Source organism: Marmota monax, unplaced genomic scaffold, assembly GCF_021218885.2.
Source record: "Marmota monax isolate L192 unplaced genomic scaffold, Marmota_monax_Labrador192_F-V1.1 WCK01_AAM20220418_F8-fsc00043, whole genome shotgun sequence".
In the NCBI taxonomy this organism is placed as follows: domain Eukaryota; kingdom Metazoa; phylum Chordata; class Mammalia; order Rodentia; family Sciuridae; genus Marmota; species Marmota monax.
Genome location: NW_026691982.1, coordinates 2,594,011 through 2,619,535, shown reverse-complemented (window position 1 = coordinate 2,619,535; position 25,525 = coordinate 2,594,011). Strand labels below are relative to the sequence as shown.

The window sequence follows — 25,525 nt, the reverse complement described above, 5'->3', positions numbered from 1 at the left end:
TTAAATCAATACTTTGCTTAGTGTCAGATTTGATGTGATCCATGGTTAAGGGAAACATGCGTCCATCTAAACATATAATCAATTCCATGTGGAATTCGTAAGAAATGTGGGAAGAGATTTTCCCTTTCCACACTGTTTCTCCTAGCTAAGAGTCTAAAGAACATATGGGCAATCTTTTGAATAATAATTCTAACAATAAGAGGCACAGTTTAAAAAAAAATAGTTATCATGAACAAAGTAAGAAAAAGAAACAAATTTAATTTTTAAGTTGCTTCATATGAGATCAAAAATTCATTAAGAATTTATTCATAAAGAAATCAATACATAAAGAATATAGCTTAGAAATATAGTCCTTCAATGAAAAATTACCCACATTTAATTGGTTATAAGAATAAATTTGATCATCAGCAGCAAAACACCCTCATGGTTTCCTGAAATTTTTAGGACAATTCTTTCTTCACAGGAAATACTATACTAAAGCACAAGTATATAAAATCAAACATCCTTTCCCTTCCCCTCCATCATGTGCAATTCAGTGGATTCACTACAGTTCTATGAAACATCACTGAAAGAAACACCCCTACCAGCTCTTTCATTTAGAATAATATGGGTAAAAATTATAATAATATAATAAAGAGAAATGCACTTGGAGAAATGCAAAATATCTGAAAAAAACTGAATTTAAGAAATTTAAGATGTATCATCTAAAGAGACAAAGCTAAAACTAATTTTAAAAATTTAAGAGAACTATTATGTGGTACTGATGCAAATATAAAAGTTGTTTGAAGAAGGGGTGTTCTGGACTCTTAAATCTCTGACATCTAATGCAGAATGACTTTATGGGTAGGCTAACTAAACACTGGGACTTACACCAAGGTTTGAAAAGCAAGGGGCATGGCCCTACCCCCATCCTCCTATATCGCCTATAGTTCCCATTTTGGTGCAGTTATGTGTGAGGCCTCTAGGTCCAAACTAAACATTTCATGTGTGCAAATCCTTCCTAGACTTAAGATGAAAGAACATAGCCATACATTAGGGTCAGTATCAAATCAGCCTTGATGATGACCATTCATATCCCACCCTCCTGAGCACAGATCCCATCATGACTCCTCTGACCTCAGAGCCCAACCCGAGAGACTAAGTCTCACCTTAGCTTTGATTCAATGCCTGAAACTCCAAATCCTCCACCCTGAAATCCAAGAATGTGTGTCCCCTCAAAGCATCTTTCACCCCCAAAACCCTCCACTCTCCTCAGTCACTCCAGAGCCTTGAAATCTCATTCCTAACCCCAGTAGTTAAGATAGATCTATTTGACACTGCCTCTCTGGGATGTTAACTGTCACTTACTGACCATTCCACTGGTGTTTTTCAGGCTGTGAGGATGATCTGATGATTTTTTTTTTTTTTGGTACTAGGGATTGAACGCAGGGGTGCTTAACCACCAAGCCACATCACCAGCCCTTTTTATTTGAGACAAGGTCTCGCTAAGTTGCTTAGGGCCTTGCTAGGATGCTGAGGCAGGCCTTAAGCTTGTGATCATCTTGCCTCAGCCTCCCGAGTCGATGAGATTATTGATGATGGTATCTTGCTCACCAGGTTGATTTAAAAGATCTGGATTCCACCTTTCTATTTCCTTCCTGTTTTACCATCCCACAAATGCCCCTTACAAAAATGACATTTTTTTAGAAGAGAGCTGTTCTGAGTCAAAGAAATATAGTCCTGTTCTTCCTTGTTGAAGAGCACTTTGCCTCACTCTTCATTGTCCATTGCTTGGGGTTTTCTTTATTTTCCACCCCATTCCCATGGGCCTGTTCATTTTCAAGAGACAACAGTCTTATAGTCTACTTTATGTTACACAAGCCCTCTCCTTGAAATCTACTATTAAAAATGCTTCTTTGGAAAGCTTATAGAATCCCCAGACTTCCCTACTCTGTGCACATATCCTTGTTTTCGACAGTCTGTGATCTAATACCTTAATGACATCTACCTAAAATCAAAACCAGTAGAAGGAGTTGAATGTATGCAAAGAGAATCTTCACATTAAATATCTCTAAGGCAGAATATAATGCTATAATATAATATAATATAATAAAGATATAACAGAATATAATAAAGATATGAGAAATTTAATGCAAGCATTTCTTGAGCAGAAATGAACAGCTTTTATGGATACGTATACTTTGATCCATGAAAGTCAGGATTCCTAGAGAACAAACTGGTAATTCAATGAATTGTAAGCATCTTTAATCCTGGTGCTGATATCAAGATAAACTAGGTAAACTAAGCAATTTACAAACATTTATTATATAGGATGATATAGACTAAAGTAATAATATAACAAAGTGTTGAATAAAAATCATAATTGTCCAATGGTAATGTCATCCCCACCAACAATTTTCTTTATTAGTGTGAATTTGATGCTCAAGAAGCCATCTTAACTATTAGATCCAGTTACTAAGAGTTAGTTCTATAATATTAACCCCAATAAAAAATTTCCAGTAAAATAAGAATTGTGTTTTATGTCCTACTTTATGAGAAAGGAGAAATGCACTTAAAAAGGATTATAATTATCTAGTTCAACTTCAGTACCACTATTAAATATTAGGAAAAATTTCATTTTTACAAACTTTAATGACACTTACTGACAGTCAGGGATAAAACTTGTATGTAAAAATGGTAAGTAAGTATTTTTAAAAATCATAATTTTATTTGTTGCTATTTCATCCTCTGAAATTGTCCAGCTACTGTTGCCGTAAAACCAGTAGAGGGAGCACCAACCATTGTTTTTTTGATGGTCTGCTCTTAACAAAACAGACTCTTTTTTGATGGATTTTTGGATATTTATCAACATAGGCAAAATTCTTGTAAATTACAAATATTGTTGTCACTGCTAAATTTTCTCTTGAATTGGTTTTATTAAATCAGTATTGAAGCATTTTATTAATGTTTTAATTAAGAAAATAATATATGTTGTACAGAGTGAAACAAAATTAAAAAAAAAAAAGTTTAAAAAGTTACTAATCTAGAGCTCTGAATACAGCTCCGTGGTACAGCCCTTCCCTAACATGCACAAAGCACAGGGTTCAATCCCTAGCACTGCAAAAAAAGAAAATAATAAATAAATGTTAGAAGTTAATACTCTATCTCCCCTTCAGATCTGTAAGATCTGTATTATAAACAAGACTTTTAAGTGTCTTATCATATCTTTCTCATAAAAACTTTATTTATATATATTTTTTGTGTGTGTGTGGTCTGGTGCATGCTGGGCAGCCACTCTACCGCTGAGCTATATGCCTAGCCTCGTTTATTTATTTTAAAATGGGGATCTTACTAAGGAATCTTATCTATAGGCTATTATATATATATATATATATATATATATATATATATATATATATATCACAAAACATATGAGTATACAATGCATTCCAATAGAAAATGTGAAATAAATATAATGTTAGCCCATGTAATAACTATGTATGTACAGAGGTTCAATATATGTATATATATCACAGCCTTCTGAAGGAAAAATCTACACAGGAATGAATGTGCAGGTCTGGGGGGAAAAAATACACAAACCCAAATGTACAATCCCCTTCTTAAAATGTGAAAGAAGTACTAAGTGAATTCACTTCTGACTTATGATTTATTACTGATCTCTTCACAAAACAAAATTGAAACAAAATAACAGCAATAAAGCAACCACTTAAAGCTTTTTAAAAATTGAAAAATATTCAAATACTTTTTTTAAACTTTATCATATTTTTTAGATTTTTAACTAGATGATCAAGCTCCTTTCCACTAACAGCTACAATGCACTTATTTGCATAATTGGACTGAAAAACAAAGGGATGTAGCCCTAAATATTGGGCCTTTTCATTTTCTAGAGGCAACTCTCCTACAGTCTATCTACAACAAGCCCTCTCCTTGAAATCTACCATTAAAACTGCATAATAGAGAGAATCCCTGAATTTCACTATAGGTTCCAACCCCATCTCTTTGCAAAGAAATCCTGCTATATAAGTGGACTCAACATGTACAGACCCATCAGAGCCTAGAGACCCATCTAGCCATATGGTAGCCCTCTCTGTGGGTTTATTTTTCAGAGCCCAGTGAATTTGCTGAAGCCTCATCCTTTACTGGAACCCCTGCCCCCATTCAGTTCCTGTCACTCAGCTACCCTCCTTGTTTTCCGGTGTCTCTGCCTAGCCTAATAGAAGTATTCTTCACCCTTACCAGTTTCTGCACCCTTTGACATCATGCATGATGCTACGGTTTCGCTCACAGAAAGGAAGGAAATATTGCAAGAAAAGAGAAAAAAAAAGAGAGAGAGGGGAAGAGAAGACACAGGGAGAGAGAGAAAAAATGAGAACAAAAAGCAATGATAAAGGAAAAACTTGCAAGTGTAGGAGAAGGGAAAGACCCTCCTTACGTGATTATAAAGATAATTATTTCAGGGAGTGGGGAGTAATTAGTCAGCTATGTTTTCCTTTACATCTCCTAAGAGCACAAAAAGTTCATTCTGTTTGATCTTTTTTTTTTCCTTTTACTAAAGGTATTCAACATTTTTAAAAAAATCTTCTAATAGCCACACCTTTGTGATAAAATAAGAAAACACAGCGTGGTGATCCTCCTTCCATCAATGAGCAAGACTGAGGAATGGAGGTCAAAAGCCCAGCTCAATGTCACAGGGAAGGCAGTTGCAGAGTTAGGATAAGACCCAGGGTTCTTGACTCCGGCCCTTTACTTTATCCACAAAGTCAACACAAGCAGTCTAGATTTGTTATCTCGCCCCCTTCTGTCTCAAAGGCTGAGTGACAAAGAGCGCTTAGTGTGATACTGAGTGTAAATGACAGCACAGGAAGTCCGTTCTCAGGGCAAGCTGTGAGACTGGCAGCTGAACGGAGGCCAGAAAGCAAGTCTGTACAGAGCACTTTCCATCTACGCTCACTATCTTGCTCCTACTGTGGCCCAGAGTCCAAGGGGAGGAGTCGCTGAGGCTTCAGGAGGGCACCCTCAGGGCTGAAGTCCCCTGATCTCAATCCCTGAACATCTCTTAGCAAAAGGAAAAGCTGGCGCTTGGTGAGGATGAAATGAATCATCTACAGAACTGAGCGTTTTACATTTTTAAAATAGAATGTTTTGTATGATAATTCACATACGGACTGTAAATTATGTAATTACTTATAAACCATGTATATAATTCCTGTGCCAATGCAAAGGAACACTCTTTTCTGACATGGTACTAACCTCAGTTAATTCAGCTCTTTGAAACATGTTAATACAGTTCTCAAGGAATTCCATCTAGTCACGTATCACATGTTCGAAGCTTAAAATGCTGAAAGTGAATAAATGTTGTATCCAAACAGGTTCAGTATGAATATCGACCATATATGGAAGAAACATTTATATGGAAACCACACCCACTGCTGGATTCAGGGTTGTAACAGCCAAGACACTGTGTGTGTACAAATCTCCTTAGCCCAACTGTATAGCACAAACACGGATTTATTTGTGCTATTATGGCATTGTCATTTACTGCAAATACAAAAGGCAATGAACCTATGATGACCTAATTCTACTGTAAATTAAATTTCATTTTTATCTTCCTGTAAACATACCTTTCATTACAAATGGATAATCTCTTAACAAAACAAAGGAGAAAAATAAATTTACTTGTTTATATCAATATCTCAAAGTATAATGTATAATTATTTATCTGTACTAAATTATAACCAACAATTCTTTTTAATTTATTAGTAATCAAAATATCTTATGAAAAGATATGCTTTGCCTTATAATTAATTTTAAGATTGCCTAATTACATATATATTTTTACCCCCTAGTACTAGGGATAGAACCCAGAGATGCTTTACCACTGAGTTATATTTCCAGCCCCTTTTTATTTTTTATTTTTTATTTTGAGTCTGGGTCTCACAAAGTTGCTCAGGCTGACCTCAAACCTGCGATCCTCCTCCCTCAACATCCCAAATCACTGGGATTGAAGGTGTGTGCCACTATACTTCACTGCTTAATTATATTTAAATTGATTGAAATAGACATCGTGTGCTAAACTCAGACAGATCTTGAAATACATTTTTGTTTTTTGCTTTGTTTTGTTTGAGTGGGGGTACCAGAGATTGAACTTAGGGGCACTCAACCACTGAGCCACATTCCCAGCTGTATTTTGTATATTTTTTTTTACCTGGAGACAGGGTCCCACTGAGTTGCTTAAAGCCTCCACGTTGCTGAGGCTGGCTTTGAACTCGAGACCCTCCTATCTCAGCCTCCAGAGCCACTGGGATTACAGGTGTTCTCCACCACACCGAGTTTGAAATACGTTTCTTAGTTTTTCATGCCCCAGTTGTAAAAAGCTAATTTCTAAAATGCACACTCTGATTCATCATATTTTCATTAAAAATAGATTTCTGTTCTAAATATCAGGCATTTATAAAACAAAGAAAAATTCCTTTATCACAGGAAGGAATTGTTTATGTTATCTATTCATGCAGGTATTCTAATAAATGGAAAGATCTATCAGAGCTCGATAGGTTTTTCCAGAATCCAAAAGAAGATATACTTAAAGAGGGAGATAGACACCCAAAGGAAGCCACAAAAACAGGCATAAAGAAAAACCCAAAGGGACAGAAAAATTGCAAAATGTCCTTTCTTAAAAAAATCCCAGTCTACTTTGGTTACAGCATATGCACTGGCTTGGTTTTCCTAAATCAACAGACTGAAGAAAAACTGCCTTGTCATCAGACCTCCAAAATATATGGATCTCAAGAGAAATAAATACATGAAGCTATAGATCTAAATCCAAACTCTCTCTGCAGAAGAAAACAAATTTTACCTGCAAAATCAGTCGAGCTGCTTGACCAATGCATCAAAAATTACAGAGCAAATATACTCCAAGGACATGATACTAAACTCTGTCCTTTCAAAAGGGTGTGGGGGCAGATAAGGGGCTCTCATTGCAGCAAACAGAATGCAAAACGAAAAGCTTGAATAAGAAAGACTGATGAAAGCATAACATTAAAAAGAGAAGTGTTTAACTGTTAAATCATCCAAATTACTTTGCCAAATTTTGACATGCTTGGTTTCCTGTAGTAAAAATCTCTCTCTCTCTCTCTCTCTCTCTCTCTCTCTCTCTCTCTCTCTCTCTCTCTCCTTTTTTTTTTTCACTTTGAAAAAAAAAAGTGAGGAAAAATAACCAGCTGTTCCTTGTATAGTTCAGGAAACAAGTTTGATTTATTACTTTAAGGTTATTTTTGAATGAGCTGCTTGTGGCAGCCAGAGTGCAGAAGTCACTGAGGCCTGTCCACTTGAAGGGCTCAAACTGTTTCCTGAACAGCCCTTCTTCACTCCTCACCTCCAACGGCTATTATTGACAACGTGTGACTGGGGCCTTCCAGGATTTTAAAACAGCAGGGGTCCCAGCCGAACAATCGGGCTGTCAATTACCTTTTCCCCTGTTGAGAAAGAGGGGCCCAAGACAATGCAACATCCCAGCGGGGAGCTGTGCAGCTCCAAGTCTGTAACCCACTCTCGCACAGCTCGGTATTCAAAACCAAGTAAATGGTTGGTGCCTTCACTTTTGTCTGTGTGTGTCAGTTCAAACCAGAATTACTGCAAGGTGTAGCTATGTCTCCTTGGATGGGTTTTTAAGTTCTCGCTGGGGCAAAACTGACTCTGTACATTGTTATCTATGAGCTTTGTGGAAGTTCTTTCTGAGATCCAAACATACACAAAGAGCTCTCTGGCTCCCAGCCCCCTTCTGTACTCTGTACCCAGGAACGCCCAAGCCTCTCTACCTATATTGTGGCTTAAAAAACTTCCTGTGTGCATTGATGACTTGCTGTGAGGACTGTCCATCATCCCGCCCCTTTGTCTAGCAGTCACTTCCATTCGAATTTGACTGACTGAGGCAGCCTGAGTTATTTGTAAAGAACAACAAGGCTTTTCATTCATAATTTTAGTAGGGGGACAGGGTGCTAATGACTGAGCTTGAATAACTAGGGAATGTGGTATTCAAGGCAGGAAGAAGCCCAACCGGCTGCCAAATGAAGGCCTGAGAGGATGTAGGTGAAGAGTGCCCGGGTAAAAAGCCAAACAGTGACAGGAGGATCACACATGTATGCAAATACAAATCGTGTTTTTTAAAAGGTGAGACAATCAAAAAGATAGAAGCAGGAAGGAGGGCAGGAAAAGTCTAACAGGATTTCATTAACTTTGGAGTTAAGTTACATGCCAGGGTTTTACAGAATCCAAAACCCATAAAGTGTCTACAGGGGAAGTGATCTTTTCTGCCACTGCTGGTCTTCCTACAAAAACAAAAAAGTTTTTTTAAAAAAAGGAAAACTGGTTTTCACTCTTTTTTGGTACCTTTCATATATTCAAACAAAGAGGGCTTGTTTTCCAGGGTGCTCAGCTTGACAACCAAGTCTGAGTTCCAAAGAGCTTAGTTTTGGGGTCTTTAGTCAACTTTATGTGCATGCAGCACGAACCTGGTATGTAATGATTTCACATATCTGATGCTTCCAGGGAAGAGAATTTATAAAAATGTAGATTTCCAGTTGAATGTGACCATATATTCAAGTATAACAGGATTTATTTTTCTCACTGAAATAGTAAAATTCTGGTTCGGTGTTTTTCAAATTAATAAATTATGACTGTCATATTAAAACTTATTTAAAATGCATGATTTTATACACAGATTCATAGAATATAACCCAACAGGAAAGTGTTGCACATTTTTAACCTATTGTGAATTAGTAGAATAATCCAAGCTATTTTTTTTCAAAATCAACGTAGAGCCTTAAGTGAAGAATGTTTCATTTTTAGAAAATATTTTTTGTGTATTTCCTGTTAAAGCAAATCAAATAAAAGTAAAATTGAACAATAGCATGCTAGTGAACAATAACATTTTAGTGACCAGAAAAAACAAATTTTCTGTTTCTGTGTTTAGTCTATTAGAACTAGTGTTCTTAGGAAGCATTTTGGGCTACTGAAGCTGGAGGTCAAAGTTCAGACCCTGGGTTGTGTTGTCACCATAAAGGGCTATGAGGAGGTCTCACCAGAGGCAGAGAAGACCTCTACTCAGAGCTTTCAGACTCTTGACACATCACAGAAAAGAATTTAAGGACATGTCAGGCTTTAGCAAAGAAAGGTAGAGTTTTCTTTGAAAATGGTGAAGATATATAGAATGCTGTTTATCTGGAAGGTTAGACCTATCTCAGGGCTGAAGGACTAAGTTCTTTATTAGGATACGTAATGAGGTGGAATATGTATGATGCTAAGGGGCTGTACTTTCCTCAAGATTGGGAAATATTAAGCAAGATTGTGTTTCCTCATTGTGGGCCCTGGTCCGGCATGAAGGTTTTAGCTCACATCAATGTATCTAGTGGTCTAATGGTTGATTGGATGGTGAGGTCATAAGATTATGGTCCAGTCAAATGTTGCCCCTAGCTTCACAAGATAACCTTTCTATGTCTTGTTTCTTCTTTACTACATTTCAGAAAAACTTAAAGGAACTGGAAAGTTATGAGGATTTGTATGGGCTCTTCAGTGTACTCATTTATTTTGATAGCTTTCTGTTCGTTAGGGTGTTTTTTGTTTTTTTGGAGGGGTGGGTACTGGGGACCAAATCCAGGGGTGCTCAACCACTGAACTACACACCCTCAGTCCTTTTTGTTTTTTATTTTGAGACAGTCTCACTGAATTTCTCAGGCTGGCCTAGGACTTGGTGATCCTTCTACCTCAGCTTCCCAAATCGCTAGGATTCCAGGTGTGCACTACCATGCCCTGGCCCTTAGATTGTTTTGTTGGATCGTAGTTGTTCACAAGCCTACCGTACCACATTCCAACAGGGATATTTTCTTCTTTCGAGATTCAGCTTTCTCATGGGATGCAGTGGTGCATGCCTGTAATCCCAGTGGCTCAGGTGGCTGAGGCAGGAGGACCGCAAATTTAAAGCCAGACTGGGCAAAAGCTAGTCACTAAGCAACTGAGTGAAACCCTATCTCTAAATAGAGCTGGGGATCTGGCTCAGTTGCAGATTGCCCCTGGGTTTGATCCAAAAAAATAAAAAAAGAGGGAGATTCAATTTTCTGTTTACATTCTTATTCTATTTCAGTGTAGGTACTTATCTCTAAATTCCTATCTCATATACTGACCTAATATTCTTTAAAACTGAGAAGACAAATAGTTATGGCATGGCTAACATCCAATATTTCCTCATTCAGACAGAGACAGCCATCCTGCCCAGATCAATGAGGGAATTGAGGCCTGGAGATACTTTATTACTTCCATCCACCTGAATACTTGACATAGATCAGTGAACACATTTCTGGAGCATTCTAAAACAAACCTAAAGAGGGTCTTGAGGAGATATTTTATTTGTTTGTTTGTTTATTTATTTATTTATTTATTTAATGGTGTGAGTCCTAACCATGTACATAAATTGAAATAAAATTAGATGGACCATGTTTATCTTGTGGTTTCTTATACCCCTGGGCATATCCTCACAAATTGTAAGGGTTTTATAATAGGATTAAATAACTTACCCCAAGGCTTAAAATTAAAATTGGTTGAAAACTCAATTGTATCTTGGTGATTCTACAGCCAAAGCCAGGCCCACCATGCCTTTCCATCACCCTTGGAACCTAGGCACAGGCCATTTCCATGAATGACAGATACCATGAAAGACCTGGCCCCCAACACAAACCATGAAGTTTATGAACGTCATTTTTTTTTTTTTTTGGTGTCTTTTTAGACTTCCTGGCCAACTGTCTCTATCCTCTTATGTGGTAGTAAATGTCAATAACTGGCTGTCTGGCAAGGTCAAGGGATTGATTTCAATATTGGGTGATGTCTATGTTGTAAATACACTCACAAGGCTAATTTTCCAGCCTGGCATCTTTACTAACTTATTGGCTTTACTAATTGTGGAAGCCAAACAAGATGCAGATAATTTTGTTCTAGCATCCACCTCAATTTATCCACACTTCATTTGATATCTCCTCTATTTTCTATTCTTGGGCTCAATGAACTATGGATGAACATTATGGTTTCAATTATAATAATTTATTGGAGAGTTATTACAAGTCAGATATCTTCTAAAATTCCACGTGCACATTAGGCATGTCACTTTTGGGTGTCTTTTTAGAGATTATGCATTTAATCCTCACAAGGATAATCTGATATAGGAACTATTTATATTCCCATTTACTTTTGAGGAAAATAAGGCACTAGCAGATTGCATAATTTTTACAAGGTCCCCTTCCAGATCAACCTAAATCACTCTTGTCATCTGATTTTTCTTTTTTTTTTTTTAATCCATCACATAATTTCAATATGTGGCCAGAGTTGAAAACCATTTATCCAGATAACAAAGCAAGAATCTTAGATATCTGAAAAAATATATAACAACATTCTCATTGTGAGTGGCTAAGTATATGTTAAGTCTTGAGTAAAGCTCAACTCACACTCCTGTTTAGTTTATAGATACTTATACTATAAAAACCTCATTAGAGCTGGGAGAGATGGTGTGTACCTGTAATTTCAGCTACTCAGAAGGCTGAGGCAAGAGAATCTCAAATACAAGTTTGAGGCTAGCCTGGGCAACTTAATGAGACCCTGTCTCAAAATAAATATAAAGGGTTAGGGGTCCAGCTCCGTGGTAGAACACCCCTGGGTTCAATCCCCAACACAAAACAAAACAAAATAAACAAACAAAAAAAATCCCTCTGTAGAGATGAATGAAGTAAAAACATGGGTCATCTTTAGGTTGTGACACAGTTTGTAATTTTTCAGTGTTTTATTTTGTTTATTGTTTTTTTTTGGGGGGGGCGAGGAATGAAACATAGGAACTTGTATATGCTAGGCAAGCATTCTTCTGGTGAGCTGCATTCTCACCCCATTAATTTAGAATGTTGAAATTTCACAGCATTCAAATATATACAAGAAAGACTTCCACAACTCAGTGTAAATGAATGTACATCTCTCTCCTAACAGGGGATGGAGTTTCAATACCATTTCCCAAAAGTATACAGTTTAATTCATTGTTGGGTAATATCCCAAATGTTGCGACCACTCTCATTTAAAAGCAGAAATTCACATTTCTCTATTCCAGATTTTTTGAACAAGTAATTCCATGAATAGACTTTCCAATCAGAAACAACCATATCAGTGAAAGAGGTTCTTTCTTCTCCAAAATGCTTTATCTACTTTGAAAAGGTCACAGACAGAAACAGAAATCAATATATGGTTGAGAATTCCCTGGAAATGTTGACTATTAATAGCTGAATATAGCTAATAGTCATTATAACTTGTTTTATTTTTTTTTTTTTTATTTGAGGTGTTAACTGGGCATTGAAGCCAGGGATGCTTAACCACTGAGCCACATCCCTAGCCCTTTTTAAATTTTATTTTGAGACAGGATCTCCCTAAATTGTTGAAGCTGGTCTCAAGCTTGCCAGCCTCCTACCACAGCCTCCAGAGTTGCTGGGAAATAGGTGTGCACCACCACAACAGCTAAAAACTTGTTTTAAATTTCTGAATTGTTTTTCCCATGTAAGTACAAATAAGTACATTTAAAAAAATTAAATTGTTCTTAGTATGTTTAAAATTTCTTGAAAGTATAAAGGACAAATAGCCAATTTTACCAAATAAACTACCAAGCTCAGCTTAATGGAAATCATCAGTATTACACAGAGAGAACCTCCCACATGCTAGATTTTCTGTACATTTCAGCCACCCAAGCAACCCCATGCTCCCCCTTTTATAGACAGGAACTAAGGTTAATCATTTTGGTCACTTACTCATTCATCTGATTGAAAAATAATATTTTAGTTCCTTATATGCACCAGGCCCCTCAGTGCTGAAGATAAAATGGCAGGCAAAACCAGACTTGGAGTCCAGCCCTACAGAACTTAAAATGCATAAAAGGAAACAGTTATTAATGAAAGGATCACTCAATTATATGTACAGCTGCATCACAGAAGGTCATAAGAGGAAAAAGAGGGATTTGACCTAGTCAAAGAGGTTAGAAAATATTTTCCTGAGAACACCATAATAGAGATTTAAAAGAGAATTAGGGGTTATTAAGGCAAAGGATTGTTGAAAAAAAATGCATCAGGGAAGGTCCTGTTGTAAGAGAGAGATACTTTTGAGCAACTAAAAAGTTGTCTTCATAGCTACAGGTAGAAAGCAGGGAAGTAGGGGTAGGGGCTGGGGGATTGTTAGCAGACTCTAGGACCTTGAAGTTGTGTTGATGACTTGGATTTTTATCCCAAGAATAACCAGAATCGGAGGAGAATTTAAGCATCAGGAGATTGTGATCAGATTTGCCCGACGTGGTCTGCACTGAGTCCAAATCCAAATCACTTGAATTCCCAAACCTCTGGAATCTGTCATGATATTTAAGTTCAACATAGAACATTATTTTGAGGGGAGGGAGGGAAATTACTAGTTTTTGTTTTGTTTTGTTTAAAGAGGCCTGAGATTAGCTAAATGGCCGAGTGCCTATTTAGCAAACCCTAGGTTTAATCCTTAGCACCATCAAAGGGGAAAAAAAAAAAGGTAGCAACTATAATAGTGATTTTGAAGATAAAATTTCTAATTTTACTCATGCATTATTTTAACATCTCTCAGAGTATGATTCAGGTATGTTTAGTATGTTTCTGCAATTTCAAAAGAAGGGTGTGAAGACCATTTCCTAAAATTACAAGAACGTGAATGGCAAGAATTCTTAAGTTTGATGAATTCCTTTCTGTTATTTTTATTTTAATTATTTACTTATTTTGACTTTTCATGGTCCCTGGTACCAATGATGCAATTGCTGATAGGGCACTCCTTTATTCCTCTCCTTCTCTCCCTTCTTCCACAGCCCCTGTCCTCAACTCCCTCCACCCCTACCCCTGCCACCCCACTGCAAGGGATAGAACCTAGAGCCTCTCACATGCTAGGCTATGCCACTGAATGACATTACCATCCTCTTTTCAAATTTTGAGACAGGGCCTCCCTAAATTTCCCAGCCTGGCCTCAAATTTACAATCCTCCTACCTCACTACCTCAGCTCCCCAAATCACTGGAATTATAGGCCTGAACCACCATGCCCAGCTAGTAGTTTTTAACTTAATAAGTATTTGCTATTTCACCTATTAAAAATCACAGTCTTACCAAACCTGTTTGAGTCACTTCCTGATAATTATGCAAAATATAATGGTAATTTCCAGAGTAGCAGAATGACCCTTAAATTCCCTCATTAAGAAAATTCAAAGACTGTTAATTTGCTTTTACAAAGTTTACACTTAAAAAATATTCACTTAATATTCCTTGATTTCATTCATTCATTGAATTTATTGTCTAAAGTCACAGAGACTCCAGTGAGTCTTTTCTTTTTTTAAGAATGTGATGGTAGCCAGGTGCGGTGGCACATTTCTGTAATCCCAAATACTTGGGAGGCTGAGGTAGGAGGATCCCAAGTTCCAGGTTAGCCTGGGCAATTTTGAGAATTTGTCTCAAATTATTTTGAAATCTCAGGGTCTTGGGAGGCTGAGACAGGAGGATCACAAGTGCAAAGCCAGCCTCAGCAACATGGCAAGGCCCTAAGCAACTTAGCAAGACCCTCTCTCAAAATGGAACATAAAAAGGGCTGAGGATGTTGCTCATGGTTAAGCACCTCTGGGTTCAATCCCTGGTATGGATGGATGGATGGATTAATTAATTAATTAATTAATTAATTTTAAAAAGAGAGCTGGGTGTGTAGCTTAGTGGTAAAGTTTGTCGACCATGTGCAAGGCCCCAAGTTCACTTCCCAATAGGGAAGAACAAACAAACAAACAAAATTATGATGATGAAGACATTAAAATATAAATTAATAAAACAGGAAAAAGAACATAAAACTGAACACATGCTTATGGTATGGAGTACTAGGCTCCAAAAATCTTATGATTTCAATTCCAGGCCCTAAAGAAGTCCAAGGCAGCCCTGATACAGATTCCCCAGATCTTTGGAGAAGTCTATCTTTTAGAGTTACACCCAACATACAGTAAGTATAAAAAAGCTGTAATGATTCCGTAACTACAAAATATTTCCTGTCCAAAGGAACAAACTAAATCCATTTATCAAACTGAACCCATTTAGACTTGATCTGTTAACTGAGATTAACTCAAATCTGGCTGGTAGCCTCAATACCGTGGCATCTGGACCAGAAGAATGGCCTTGATGGAATCTGTTTGACTTCATCTTCCTTAGAGAACGGTTTGAACTTCCTGTGCCCTTTTGATCAAGTCTCCACATAATGGGAAAAATAAAACTAAACATCCTATTTATTCAAAGGCTAATATCTTTCTACTGCTACTAAACATGGCCAGTAATATCCAAAGACTAATTTTAATAATTTTCATTTATATGGGGCTTTAGTGTCTGAGAAGATTCTGAAACAAAGGGGATCAGATATTTAAAAAAAAAAAAAAACAAACCTAGGACTACTCACAGAGAGGCAAAACAAGAATGCAGTGTCTTCACAGATAAGATTTTCTCTGAACACATCATTCCCACAAAGAAAGAAGTTTGATTTTTACATCAAGGGACAAATATATTGAAAAAATGAGAAAAATCATGTTGTCCACGAACAGAGAAATTCTGTTCCTGCCTTGTTACAGAATTTCAGTCCACAACTGACTTTACATAATTGTAGTAATAATGTACAAGTATTTAGCAAGAATGTTCATTAAGTAGTCAGTAGAAACCACAGGTAGATTACTGCCGAGTACATAATCTCTGAAAAAGACCAGATCCACAGGAGCCTCCACCTCAAGGTCACTCATCAAGACCACTCTTCTTTCCCTGGGATAATCCCAGATCTTTCTCCCAGTTTAGTTAGGAGTAAAGGACATCTGCAAAAAAAGGTTAGATCCAGAGATAAACCATTTCCAGTCCTCCAAGCAATCTAGATAAGAACTCTAGTGGTCTATTTTTAATTCCTTTGCATCTTTATTGCAGCCACTCCCAATTCCTTCCTAGAGGCAATATCAACAGAATACAAGGGAATCAAAGCAATTCAAAAAGTGAAATGACAACAGTCCTGGCTGCCAAGTCCAAAGGTCCAGTATTGCAAAGTCCTTCAAGGCAGGAAAGCCCCTGGAAGAGTCCTTGCAAAAACTGATTCTACTATCACAATCAGGCTCTAAGGAAATGGTTGGAAGCCCCCAAATTTTGCCCCAGGAAACAGCATGTTGTATGCATGCCATCCTTAAATGTGAATACATAAATAAACTGTTTTGCTAATAGAACTAACAAAATATCCATATAGCTATTCTTTTTCTCTTCTTTTTTGTCCCAAGAATGCATTGGGGCTGGGGTGTAGGTCAGTGGTAGAATGCTTAACATGTGTCATGTCCTGGGTTCTAACCCTCAGCACTGCCAACCTCCCCACTCCCACAAAAAAATGATATCTTTGCAATATTTCTCTGAACCTAGTAACGTTAAGTACTTTGCTCAATCTTAGAAAGAACTGGATAGAGCCTTGTTTAAAGCTAAATTCTCCCATTGCAGCACAAAAACTTAGACCCAGCAAGTACAATCCTAAAAATATGACTTCAACTCACCCAACACAACTACCAGCAGAGAAAAACATGTTTCCATTGCTGCTATTTACCAAAGATCAGAAGAGGTGAAATGCACATGTTTATATATTTAGAAAAATACTGAGGAAGGTCATAGTTACAAAATGAAGTAAATGCAAATAAATGAATACAGAAAACATGTATTCATTTATTTACAGATGAGATCTAAATATATGGTGGTGTCCTGTTTAATGGTTAGGACTAGGAAAGCATGTTACTTGGTGAATCCTGGGAATTTGGAGGTGGGTATTGATGCACTGCGAATTTCCATAGATTTGGAATTTATCAGTATTAGGCAAATGGCAAAACTTGTTTCCAGGCATCAGGATTTACATTCAAGAACTTTCCACAACAAATGTGAAAATGAGCTTTATTATGAAGTTTTACCTAACTATAAATTCTAGAGTATCTTTCAAAATAAAATTTCTGTTATAATTTTGGAATGTACCATGACAGTTAATTTGGGAATACAATAGTCACATTAAATGCCTCACTGTGCATATCTCACACATTCACAAACAGTATTCATCTTCTGAATTATAACTCAGGCCAGGTGTGGTGGCACAGATTTGTAATCCCGGTTACTAGGAAAGCTGAGGCAGAATTCAGTTTGAGGCCATCCTGGGCAACCTAATGAGAACCTGTCTCAAAATTAAAAATCAAAAGGCATGTACCTTAGTGGCAAATCACTTGTCTAGGTTGTGCGAGGCCCTGGGTTCAGTCCAGGGTAGGAAAAAATTTTAAAAATAAATAAATAAATAAACAACCTTAGGCACAAAGTGGTAGCTTTATGCTGCTCTTCATTCTGAAAAGTAATGATATTGCACTAAATAAGATAAAGACAAAGATGCAAATTAGAGAAAATCCAACAGATTGTTGTGTTTTCCTTAAGTTACAGGTTAAACATATTTCCAACCAGCAAACTGGAGTCTGTGAGCGAGAAAGGGTGGGCTAGAACATAGAAAATTTTTTTCTAGTTTATGGGAGACAAATATAAATTTCTAGATTCTCCCCTATTGCCTCAATAAAAATACAAAGTGCTGTAACCAGCAGGAAGTTCCTGATCTAAATTCCATCTTTGTTGGGATCCTAACTACGTCTTCGAAAAGCTCCTGGAGCGCTGAAGAATTAGCATAGGCGCCAAAGACTCCTAAGAAACCGCCAACCCGGTGCAAGGGGTTGAGCAGAAGAGAAGGCGTTTCTTTCACCTGTTCAGCTCAAGCGACTGGGTTGGCCGGACACGAGCAATTCCCGACCAGCCTTGCACAACCTGGCTTTAACCCCCAACTCTTCCCCTAGGTAAAAGCTGGGGTTCTTCTGAACCGAGGTACAAAACAAAATGCGCCCGAGATGGCAGGCAAATCTGCCTTCTGTGGCACTTATAGTATAAATATCTTTTTATTAATTTTAAACCAGCCATCTTAATGCACGTTTTGGAAGACAACCCCACTAGCCCATGTCGCGTCCTGGAAAAGAAAGCAGATCCAGCCCTTCGCCGGCCTGGCGCCCCCTAGTGGCTAGATGGGCCTTTCAACGCAGCAGCGCCTGCATTCGCTAGAAGCTCAAAGGCTTCGGACGACCGGCGAGTGGCTGCAGCCGTAGAGGCCCAGCTGTCCAGTGCCGGGAGCCCCCGGATCCTGGTAGAGCCGGTCGACATGGCCTCTTCCACCTTCACCAGAGGGGTGGGAGGATTTAGGCCAGCACCCGGAAATAACGCATGCCACTTCCCCTACCATCTGTAGTTCCAAACCTCAGGCGAAAGAAGGAGAGTGTTAGAGAAACATGGAGAGGGCAGGGCGAAAGCGCGAGGCAGGGAATGCGCCGGGGACATTCTAGAGCAAGACGTCGGAAGAAGGCAGCTGGTGTCAGGATAGCTGAGAACGCAAGTGGGCTCGAGCTGCAGGAATCAAGCACCATATTTTCCTAGCAGTTTTCAAGAACTGTAATCCCGCATGGGGCAAGATCCCGCAGGTGCCACTCGGGAATGTTGAATTTACAAGCAGGTACTTCCCTAAAAAGTAAAAGCATTCTGTAAAATCGACAGAATACAACAGTAGGGGTGTGTGTGTGTGTGTGTGTGTGTGTATGCGCGCGCGCGCGCCCCGCGCGTTTTAGTTTCCCACTAACGCGCAGGCACGTGGAGCAGCAGCTGGAGCAGTGCCTGTGTATTTTCTACTTATATATATGTATAATTTTTAAGTGTGGAAATTAAGTCCACCTTCAACGTGGACAAAGTAAGCTTCTTGAGAAATGTTCTAGGTGACAAAGAGTGGGAAATTAAGGCTGACTCTCCTGGTTAAGCAGTGGAATAGTAAGCGTCCCCACCCTGCGCCCAATTTCGGAAGTCCATGATGTCGCCCTGAGTAATGTATGAATTATTGAATTAATTTAAAAGGCTTCGCCTACTGCATCGAACAAAACAAACAAAAAGGTATCTATAAAAAGCCTCTATAGATAATTCCCCTTAAAAAGTAAAATTCAAATAAGCCAAGCTGAGAAACTACAAGTCGACACAATCAAAAGCAAATCCCAGCAAGAGTAGAAAAGACTTGAAACTCGAATCTGCATTCCGTTCCTCCCGTACAAGGCTCGGAGGTGGGGGAGGCGGTTTGTGCTGGTGCCTGGTGTATAATCGGGTTAATCCAGTAGACAAAGAATAAACCAATAGCCCTCCCACCTCACTTCCCGCTCCCCTTTCCCTCCCTCTTGTGCTCCCTGCCCCATCGCCCCCTCGGAGAGAGGGTACAGACTAAGCGAGAGGTAAACTTGAAGTGGATTCTGGATAAAGTCTTAAAGCCTGAAAAACTTGTTGTTTTTAATGGTAACACTGAATGGCCCGGATTAGTTTTAAATGTTCATTCCCCTTTCCTGGCAACAAGGAGAAAGTTCCATAAATCAACCCAAACCTATAGCTCGTCCACATGGCCCCTGGGGAAACCTTAAGGTCAGTGTTTCCTTGAAACTAGATAAACTGACCCCGCCGTGCCCAGTCCGGCCCCGCCGGCGCCCCGCGTGACGGAGCCGGGGCGGCAGGACTGGCCTGGGGACGCGCGGGGCGGCGCGGTTGCCCTTTTGAATGCCTCCTGCGGCTCGGAGCGCTGGCGGGCGCTGGAGTGTGAGTGAATGTAGCCCCGCGGAGCCAATGAGCTGGGACCGGATGCGATATATCCTCTGGGACAACAACTGCTCTGTTCCGCCTCGGATCCACATGACGCCATTTACTGCTGCCGCGGCCGCCGCAGAGCTCCCTGCCTCCTCCGGAAAGGCGAGGGCGCAGGCCAACGGCGAGCCCCCCCGGCTGGGCCCCAAGCCCTCCTCCTCTTCCTCCTCCTCCTCCCCCTCCTCCTCCTCCGCAACCACCGCCCCCGCCTCGGCCTTGCTGCCGCGCCTCCACAACGCCCAGTCTGCACGGCCGAGAGCTGCGCGCGGCAGCGCGAGCGGAGGAGAGGGGCCGGCGGAGCGCGCAGCGCCCAGGCCCCCGCGCCCGCCCGGCCCGGCTCCCGGCTCCGCGCCTCCGCGCCGCCTCCGTTCAGACGCGGACGGAGCCGCAAGACTTGGCGATCTGGCTTTAGATTCTTTGTAAGGCCATTTCTTTTCTCATTCGCCAATCTGCCAGGAAAAGATATTCGCTGTTGCCGCTTCGGCCTCTTGTTCATTGAGAAAAAGAGGAAATACTCCGCGTGCGCTTCTGGAAGGGGGGTCGTCTCCAGCCCCGAACCCCGGAGTGTTCGTCGGCGGGGGACTTGGCTCCGAATTTTTCTCTCGATTTTTCTCCGCCGATTGCTCGGAAGTTGAACTGAAGCTGAGTTTGGAAAGAAGGGGAAAAGTTTGCGTCGGGGCTGGATTTATTTGCACATCGCTGAAAGAAAACCCAAGGGAGAGGGGTTGGTGCAAAGCCGCGATTACGGTGAGGCGCGTTTGGCTCTTCTTGGAGCCGTGGCCGGCGGTGCGTTGTGGGCAACATGGAGTAGGTGCAGTCGGGCGGGAGTGGGGGTCCGTCTCTCCCCTAATCCTGCAGGCTTTCCTCGAGGATCCAGGGAGTTGACCGCCGATCTACCTAGCCCAGGGTACGGGCTCGGCCTGCCTTGGCGGGGCTGCAATGTGCGCCAGTGCAGCGTCCCAAGACCTCGCGCACCCGCACTCTAGGGGGTTTGGAGCAGAGGACGGCTCGCCTGAATTCTGCTCCCAGTCCAGCGTAGGCTACGAATCGGCGCTGAGAGCGGGAGACCCAGGGAAAACAATTTCCAGGTCGCTTTTGCTGGCGCTCTCGTTTCTAACCTGTTCCTCCTGAATGGAAGGCAAAGTTCTTTCTGGGCTAGCGTACCCAGAGGCGGGGCCCCGGGTGGAGCAGGGGGGCTGGATTGTTAACCTCAATGGAGCAGGAGACCCTGCGAGTGAAAAAAGGCCAGTGTGCCGGGCGGGAGGAGCCCCCTCCTCTGCCCGGTGTGGCCAGAGTTTAGCCCAGTGCGGGTGGGAACTTAGCCCAGTCTGGCGCCAGGTCTCTGCGGTTCGGAAATGCAGCTTTCTCTTTTTTCCGTTCTTGGTCGGCCTAGGTCATGCTTTTTATTTTTTATTTTTGGACGCCTGTTCTGACCCAGCACAGGAAGGAAGTCATCAAGTGGTCGCGATTGTTTTCCATTACCTGAAAGTTGGTGGCAAAAGAGGCTAGTTTTTTTAATGCCTTTTTTTTTGGGGGGGGGGTCGCCCCTTCTGTCTTGTTGCTGTTCTTTTTAATTTGAATCTTGTGCGTTTTTTACAAAGCGGTTTCTGTGTTGGTTTGCCCCACCCTAGTGCTGAAGTCCTTTCCTCCTAATCCTCAGTCTGATCACACACGGGTCTTAATGGGGGTTTCAAAGCACTTTCAAAGGGGAGGGAGGAACTGAGAGCGCTCAGTGGGGTGGGGTGGGGGCTATTAAGAAGGAGGCCAGGGATGGGCAGAAATCATTTTTCTCCTTTCAAAGATGCTACTTTTCATTGCAAGCCAATCTGTGCTGAAAGTTTCCAACCCAGGGATCTGGGTCCAGAAATCCTGGCGTGTGCAGTGGAGCTCTGGAAACAGCCTCCCCCCCCACACACACACACTTTAAGAAATAACATGTTGGGGTTTTTTTCTCAATCTTAAAGGACATAGGCGTGTGCAGATTACAGGCAGTGTTCACTCCGGTCAGTGCACCATGGAGTCGCTGTGCGCGCGGGGTTGAGCTGTGTCCCGACTGTGAGGCCGGGCTTTTTTCCTCCGGACCTCAGGTTTGGAAACCTGTACCGGACATTGGAGGGCCTTTCCCGAAACGCCGTCTGGTCTGCTGCGTGACCTTTGCGGGGTGGGGGCGTTGAGGTTGGCTCCCTCTTGGGGCTGGAAGATAGAGTTCCTGAGTTGGGGCGGGAGGGGGTGGTGATTTTTGCTGGGGAGGGGAGGGCGGGGGAAGTGTGCTAGAGCGTTTCATAGCACGTCCCCTTAGGAGGCGCCGCCGCCCCCTCCTGTCTTTGCGTCTCTGGATTGTAAGGGGGGGGGGAGGCAGCCTGGCCCCTGGACAGCGTCAGTTCGCCTGGAGAAAAGTCCCCCGGGGTTTTGGCTGTGTCCCACCTGCTGGGGACGGTGTTGGGGCGTAGATCGAACCGTTAAAGGGAGTGAAAGCAGAGCAGCGTTGTCTTGTCTGCCATTCTGTTGAAGGTGAGGAGATCCGGTTACCAGCTCTGCCTTGTTCTGAATTAAGAAGGCGTTTGTCACCTGCCTTGTTCTCTGGCTTTCCTCTAAAAAGCAGAGACTGAATAAAGGTCCAGTTTTACCTATTTTATTTTCTATTTTCATGTAGTCTTGGGAAAGGGATGATACCTACTTTTGAAACCTAGGATGACTGCAGTTTAAGGGATCACTTGACAGAATGCTAGGTTTGAAATATGACACCTGAATTTTTTAAACTTTTTGTATTACTACTAGTTGGTTTATGTTCTCAACTATTCATTTTTCAGAATAAGAAAGTAAGATTTTGATGTACTTTAATTTCTCAGGTGGTTGGATAGTCTCCTTTCTGCTGCAGAATCTAAGTGTTCCTGGCTATCAGGCAATAGAATATTTGATTCTTAATGTTGATAAATTGAAAATAAATTCCTGTGTTGTTGCTTGTTGTGTAAGTTTGCTTTAATGTTCTTCTGGTATCTAATTAGATTTGAAGTGATTTGTTTTTAATTCTATAGCTTTGTTATTAGGAATTGCAAAATGTATAACCGTCCTTGGGGAAAAATATACTTTTTTGCATGTCATATTCATGCTACAGATTTTGAAAAAGCTTCAGAATAATGGATAAGTCATAATGCAAGTACTTGATGTAAAAGCAGAGTTAAAGAACTAAGAAAGGATTTTCTAGGCTGCATTTACGTATGTTTAAAAAATGTTCACGACAAATTTAAAACCTATTTCACATTTTGAAAGGGTATTTAACTTTTTTGAAAATGTTGGTATGAGTACTGTGTTCCAACATTACTTTCTTGCAATTTTAACAATGAACCTGAACCTTTCAGATTGTGTGCTTATTTGAATAAGGGATTGTTGCTGAAGTGATTCAGACAAAGATCGGCTTTGTGTCACTGCACATCACAGGATTACAGAATTGTTAGTACCGAGACACAATTTTTACCTTCCGGTGCATGCATTGATCAGCTCAGCAGTTCTGATACATCCCCACTGTCATTCCACTTCAAATCCTGTTTCTCTAGGGGATGTGGAAAGTAAAGAGTCAACTCAGGTGGGTGGAGAATGGGAAGTATTTTGGAGTGTAAACCATTCTCTTTCCTCTTGGTCTCCCCAGGAGTTCAGATGTGTTCTAAGCCTGCTGGAGTGACTACACTTCCAAGACCTGATGGAGGCCAGAGCTCAGAGTGGCAACGGGTCTCAGCCTTTGCTGCAGGCGCCCCGTGACAGTGGCAGGCAGCGTGGGGAACCCGACCCTAGAGACGCCCTCTCCCAGCAGGTACACGTTTTGTCTCTGGATCAAATCAGAGCCATCCGAAACACCAATGAGTACACAGAGGGACCAACTGTGGTCCCAAGACCTGGACTCAAGCCTGCTCCTCGCCCCTCCACTCAGCACAAACATGAGAGACTCCATGGTCTGCCGGAGCACCGCCAGCCTCCCAGGCTCCAGCATTCACAGATTCATTCCTCTACTCGAGCCCCTCTGTCCAGGTCCATCAGCACGGTCAGCTCAGGGTCTCGGAGCAGTACAAGGACAAGTACCAGCAGCAGCTCCTCTGAACAGAGGCTATTAGGACCATCCTTTTCCTCTGGTCCAGTTGCTGATGGGATCATCCGTGTGCAGCCCAAATCTGAGCTTAAGCCAGGGGAGCTTAAGCCACTGAGTAAGGAAGATTTGGGCCTGCATGCCTATAGGTGTGAGGACTGTGGCAAGTGCAAATGTAAGGAGTGCACCTACCCAAGGCCACTGCCATCAGACTGGATCTGCGACAAGCAGTGCCTTTGCTCGGCCCAGAACGTGATTGACTATGGGACTTGCGTGTGCTGTGTAAAAGGTCTCTTCTATCACTGTTCTAATGATGACGAGGACAACTGTGCTGACAACCCGTGCTCTTGCAGCCAGTCTCACTGTTGTACACGATGGTCAGCCATGGGTGTCATGTCCCTCTTTTTGCCTTGTTTATGGTGTTATCTTCCAGCCAAGGGTTGCCTTAAATTGTGCCAGGGGTGTTATGACCGGGTTAACAGGCCTGGATGCCGTTGTAAAAACTCAAACACAGTTTGCTGCAAAGTTCCCACTGTCCCCCCCAGGAACTTTGAGAAACCAACATAGCATTATTAATCAGGAATATCACAGTAATAAGGATTTTTTTTTTTAACACATATGCAACCAACTAAACAGTTGTAATCTTGGCACTGTTCGTAGAGGGTTGGGATATTGTTTGCTGTTTGCAGTGAGATGCTTTTGTGTCCATGTGCCATTTTAACTGATATGCTTGTTAGAACTCAGCTAATGGAACTCAAAGTTAAGGGATTCAGAACTTGGTGACCCATATATTGCATAAGCTAAAGCAACAGACACTCCTAGGCAGTTTTTGTTTGTGAATAGTCCTTGCAAAATTTGTAAATTAGCAAATGACTTTTTTTCCATTGTTTTCTCTAGAGATAATGTGCTATATTTTTGTATATACAATAATATTTGCAACTGTGAAAAACAAGTTGTGCCATACTACATGGCAGTCACAAAATATTATACTAATATGTTGTACATTCGGAAGAATGTGAATCAATCAGTATGTTTTTAGATTGTATTTTGCCTTACAGAAAGCCTTTATTGGAAGACTCTGATTTCCCTTTGGACTTCATGTATATTGTACAGTTACAGTAAAATTCAACCTTTATTTTCTAATTTTTTCAACATATTGTTTAGTGTAAAGAATATTTATTTGAAGTTTTATTATTTTATAAAAAAGAATATTTATTTTAAGAGGCATCTTACAAATTTTGCCCCTTTTATGAGGATGTGATAGTTGCTGCAAATGAGGGGTTACAGATGCATATGTTCAATATAAAATAGAAAATATATTAACGTTTGAAATTAAACTGAGCTGTTTTGTCTTATTTTACCTTTTCTTTGTTTCTTTCAAATGTAAGAAACCACATAGGAAATAGTTTTATTTATCTGCAAGATTATTTTTATCGTATGATTTCTGCTTTAATGCAAGGTAGATTTGATGAAATAACTGGGCTGTTTCTCCCTCTGGAAACAACCACATTGTCCCTTGAATGTGCCTCTGCTTTCCTAAATAAATCTCTGTCTATGCCTTTGGAATAAAAAAAAAAAGAGAGAAATAACTGATCATTTGACTCTCTGATCTGGGGGAATCATGAGAACTGGTTTTGGCTATGTCATTGTCCCTGT

The 25,525-nt window shown here is 40.7% G+C and overlaps 1 protein-coding gene across 3 annotated transcripts; it reads left to right on the top strand.

Moving 5' to 3' along the window:
• The first annotated feature begins 19,665 nt into the window (after nucleotides 1-19,665).
• Nucleotides 19,666-25,206, top strand: Spry2 (sprouty RTK signaling antagonist 2). 3 transcript variants are annotated; one of them, XR_009227088.1, is made up of 2 exons: nucleotides 19,666-20,577; nucleotides 23,438-23,557. XR_009227088.1 is itself a non-coding variant. In XM_046447340.2 (2 exons), exons 1-2 carry the CDS (start codon nucleotides 19,708-19,710, stop codon nucleotides 23,454-23,456), a joined length of 522 nt encoding a protein of 173 aa, XP_046303296.1. In that variant the 5' UTR covers nucleotides 19,666-19,707; the 3' UTR covers nucleotides 23,457-23,575. The 3 variants fall into 3 exon arrangements, 2 of the variants coding, with proteins under 2 accessions (XP_046303296.1, XP_046303286.1); XM_046447340.2 differs by having other exon boundaries at nucleotides 19,666-20,210; nucleotides 23,438-23,575; XM_046447330.2 differs by having other exon boundaries at nucleotides 20,048-20,538; nucleotides 23,438-25,206.
• The last annotated feature ends 319 nt before the right edge of the window (nucleotides 25,207-25,525 follow it).

What these genes read in the sequence shown, in the direction of transcription:
- Spry2 (XM_046447330.2), top strand. Translation starts at nt 23,489, where the DNA reads ATGGAGGCCAGAGCTCAGAGTGGCAACGGGTCTCAGCCTTTGCTGCAG.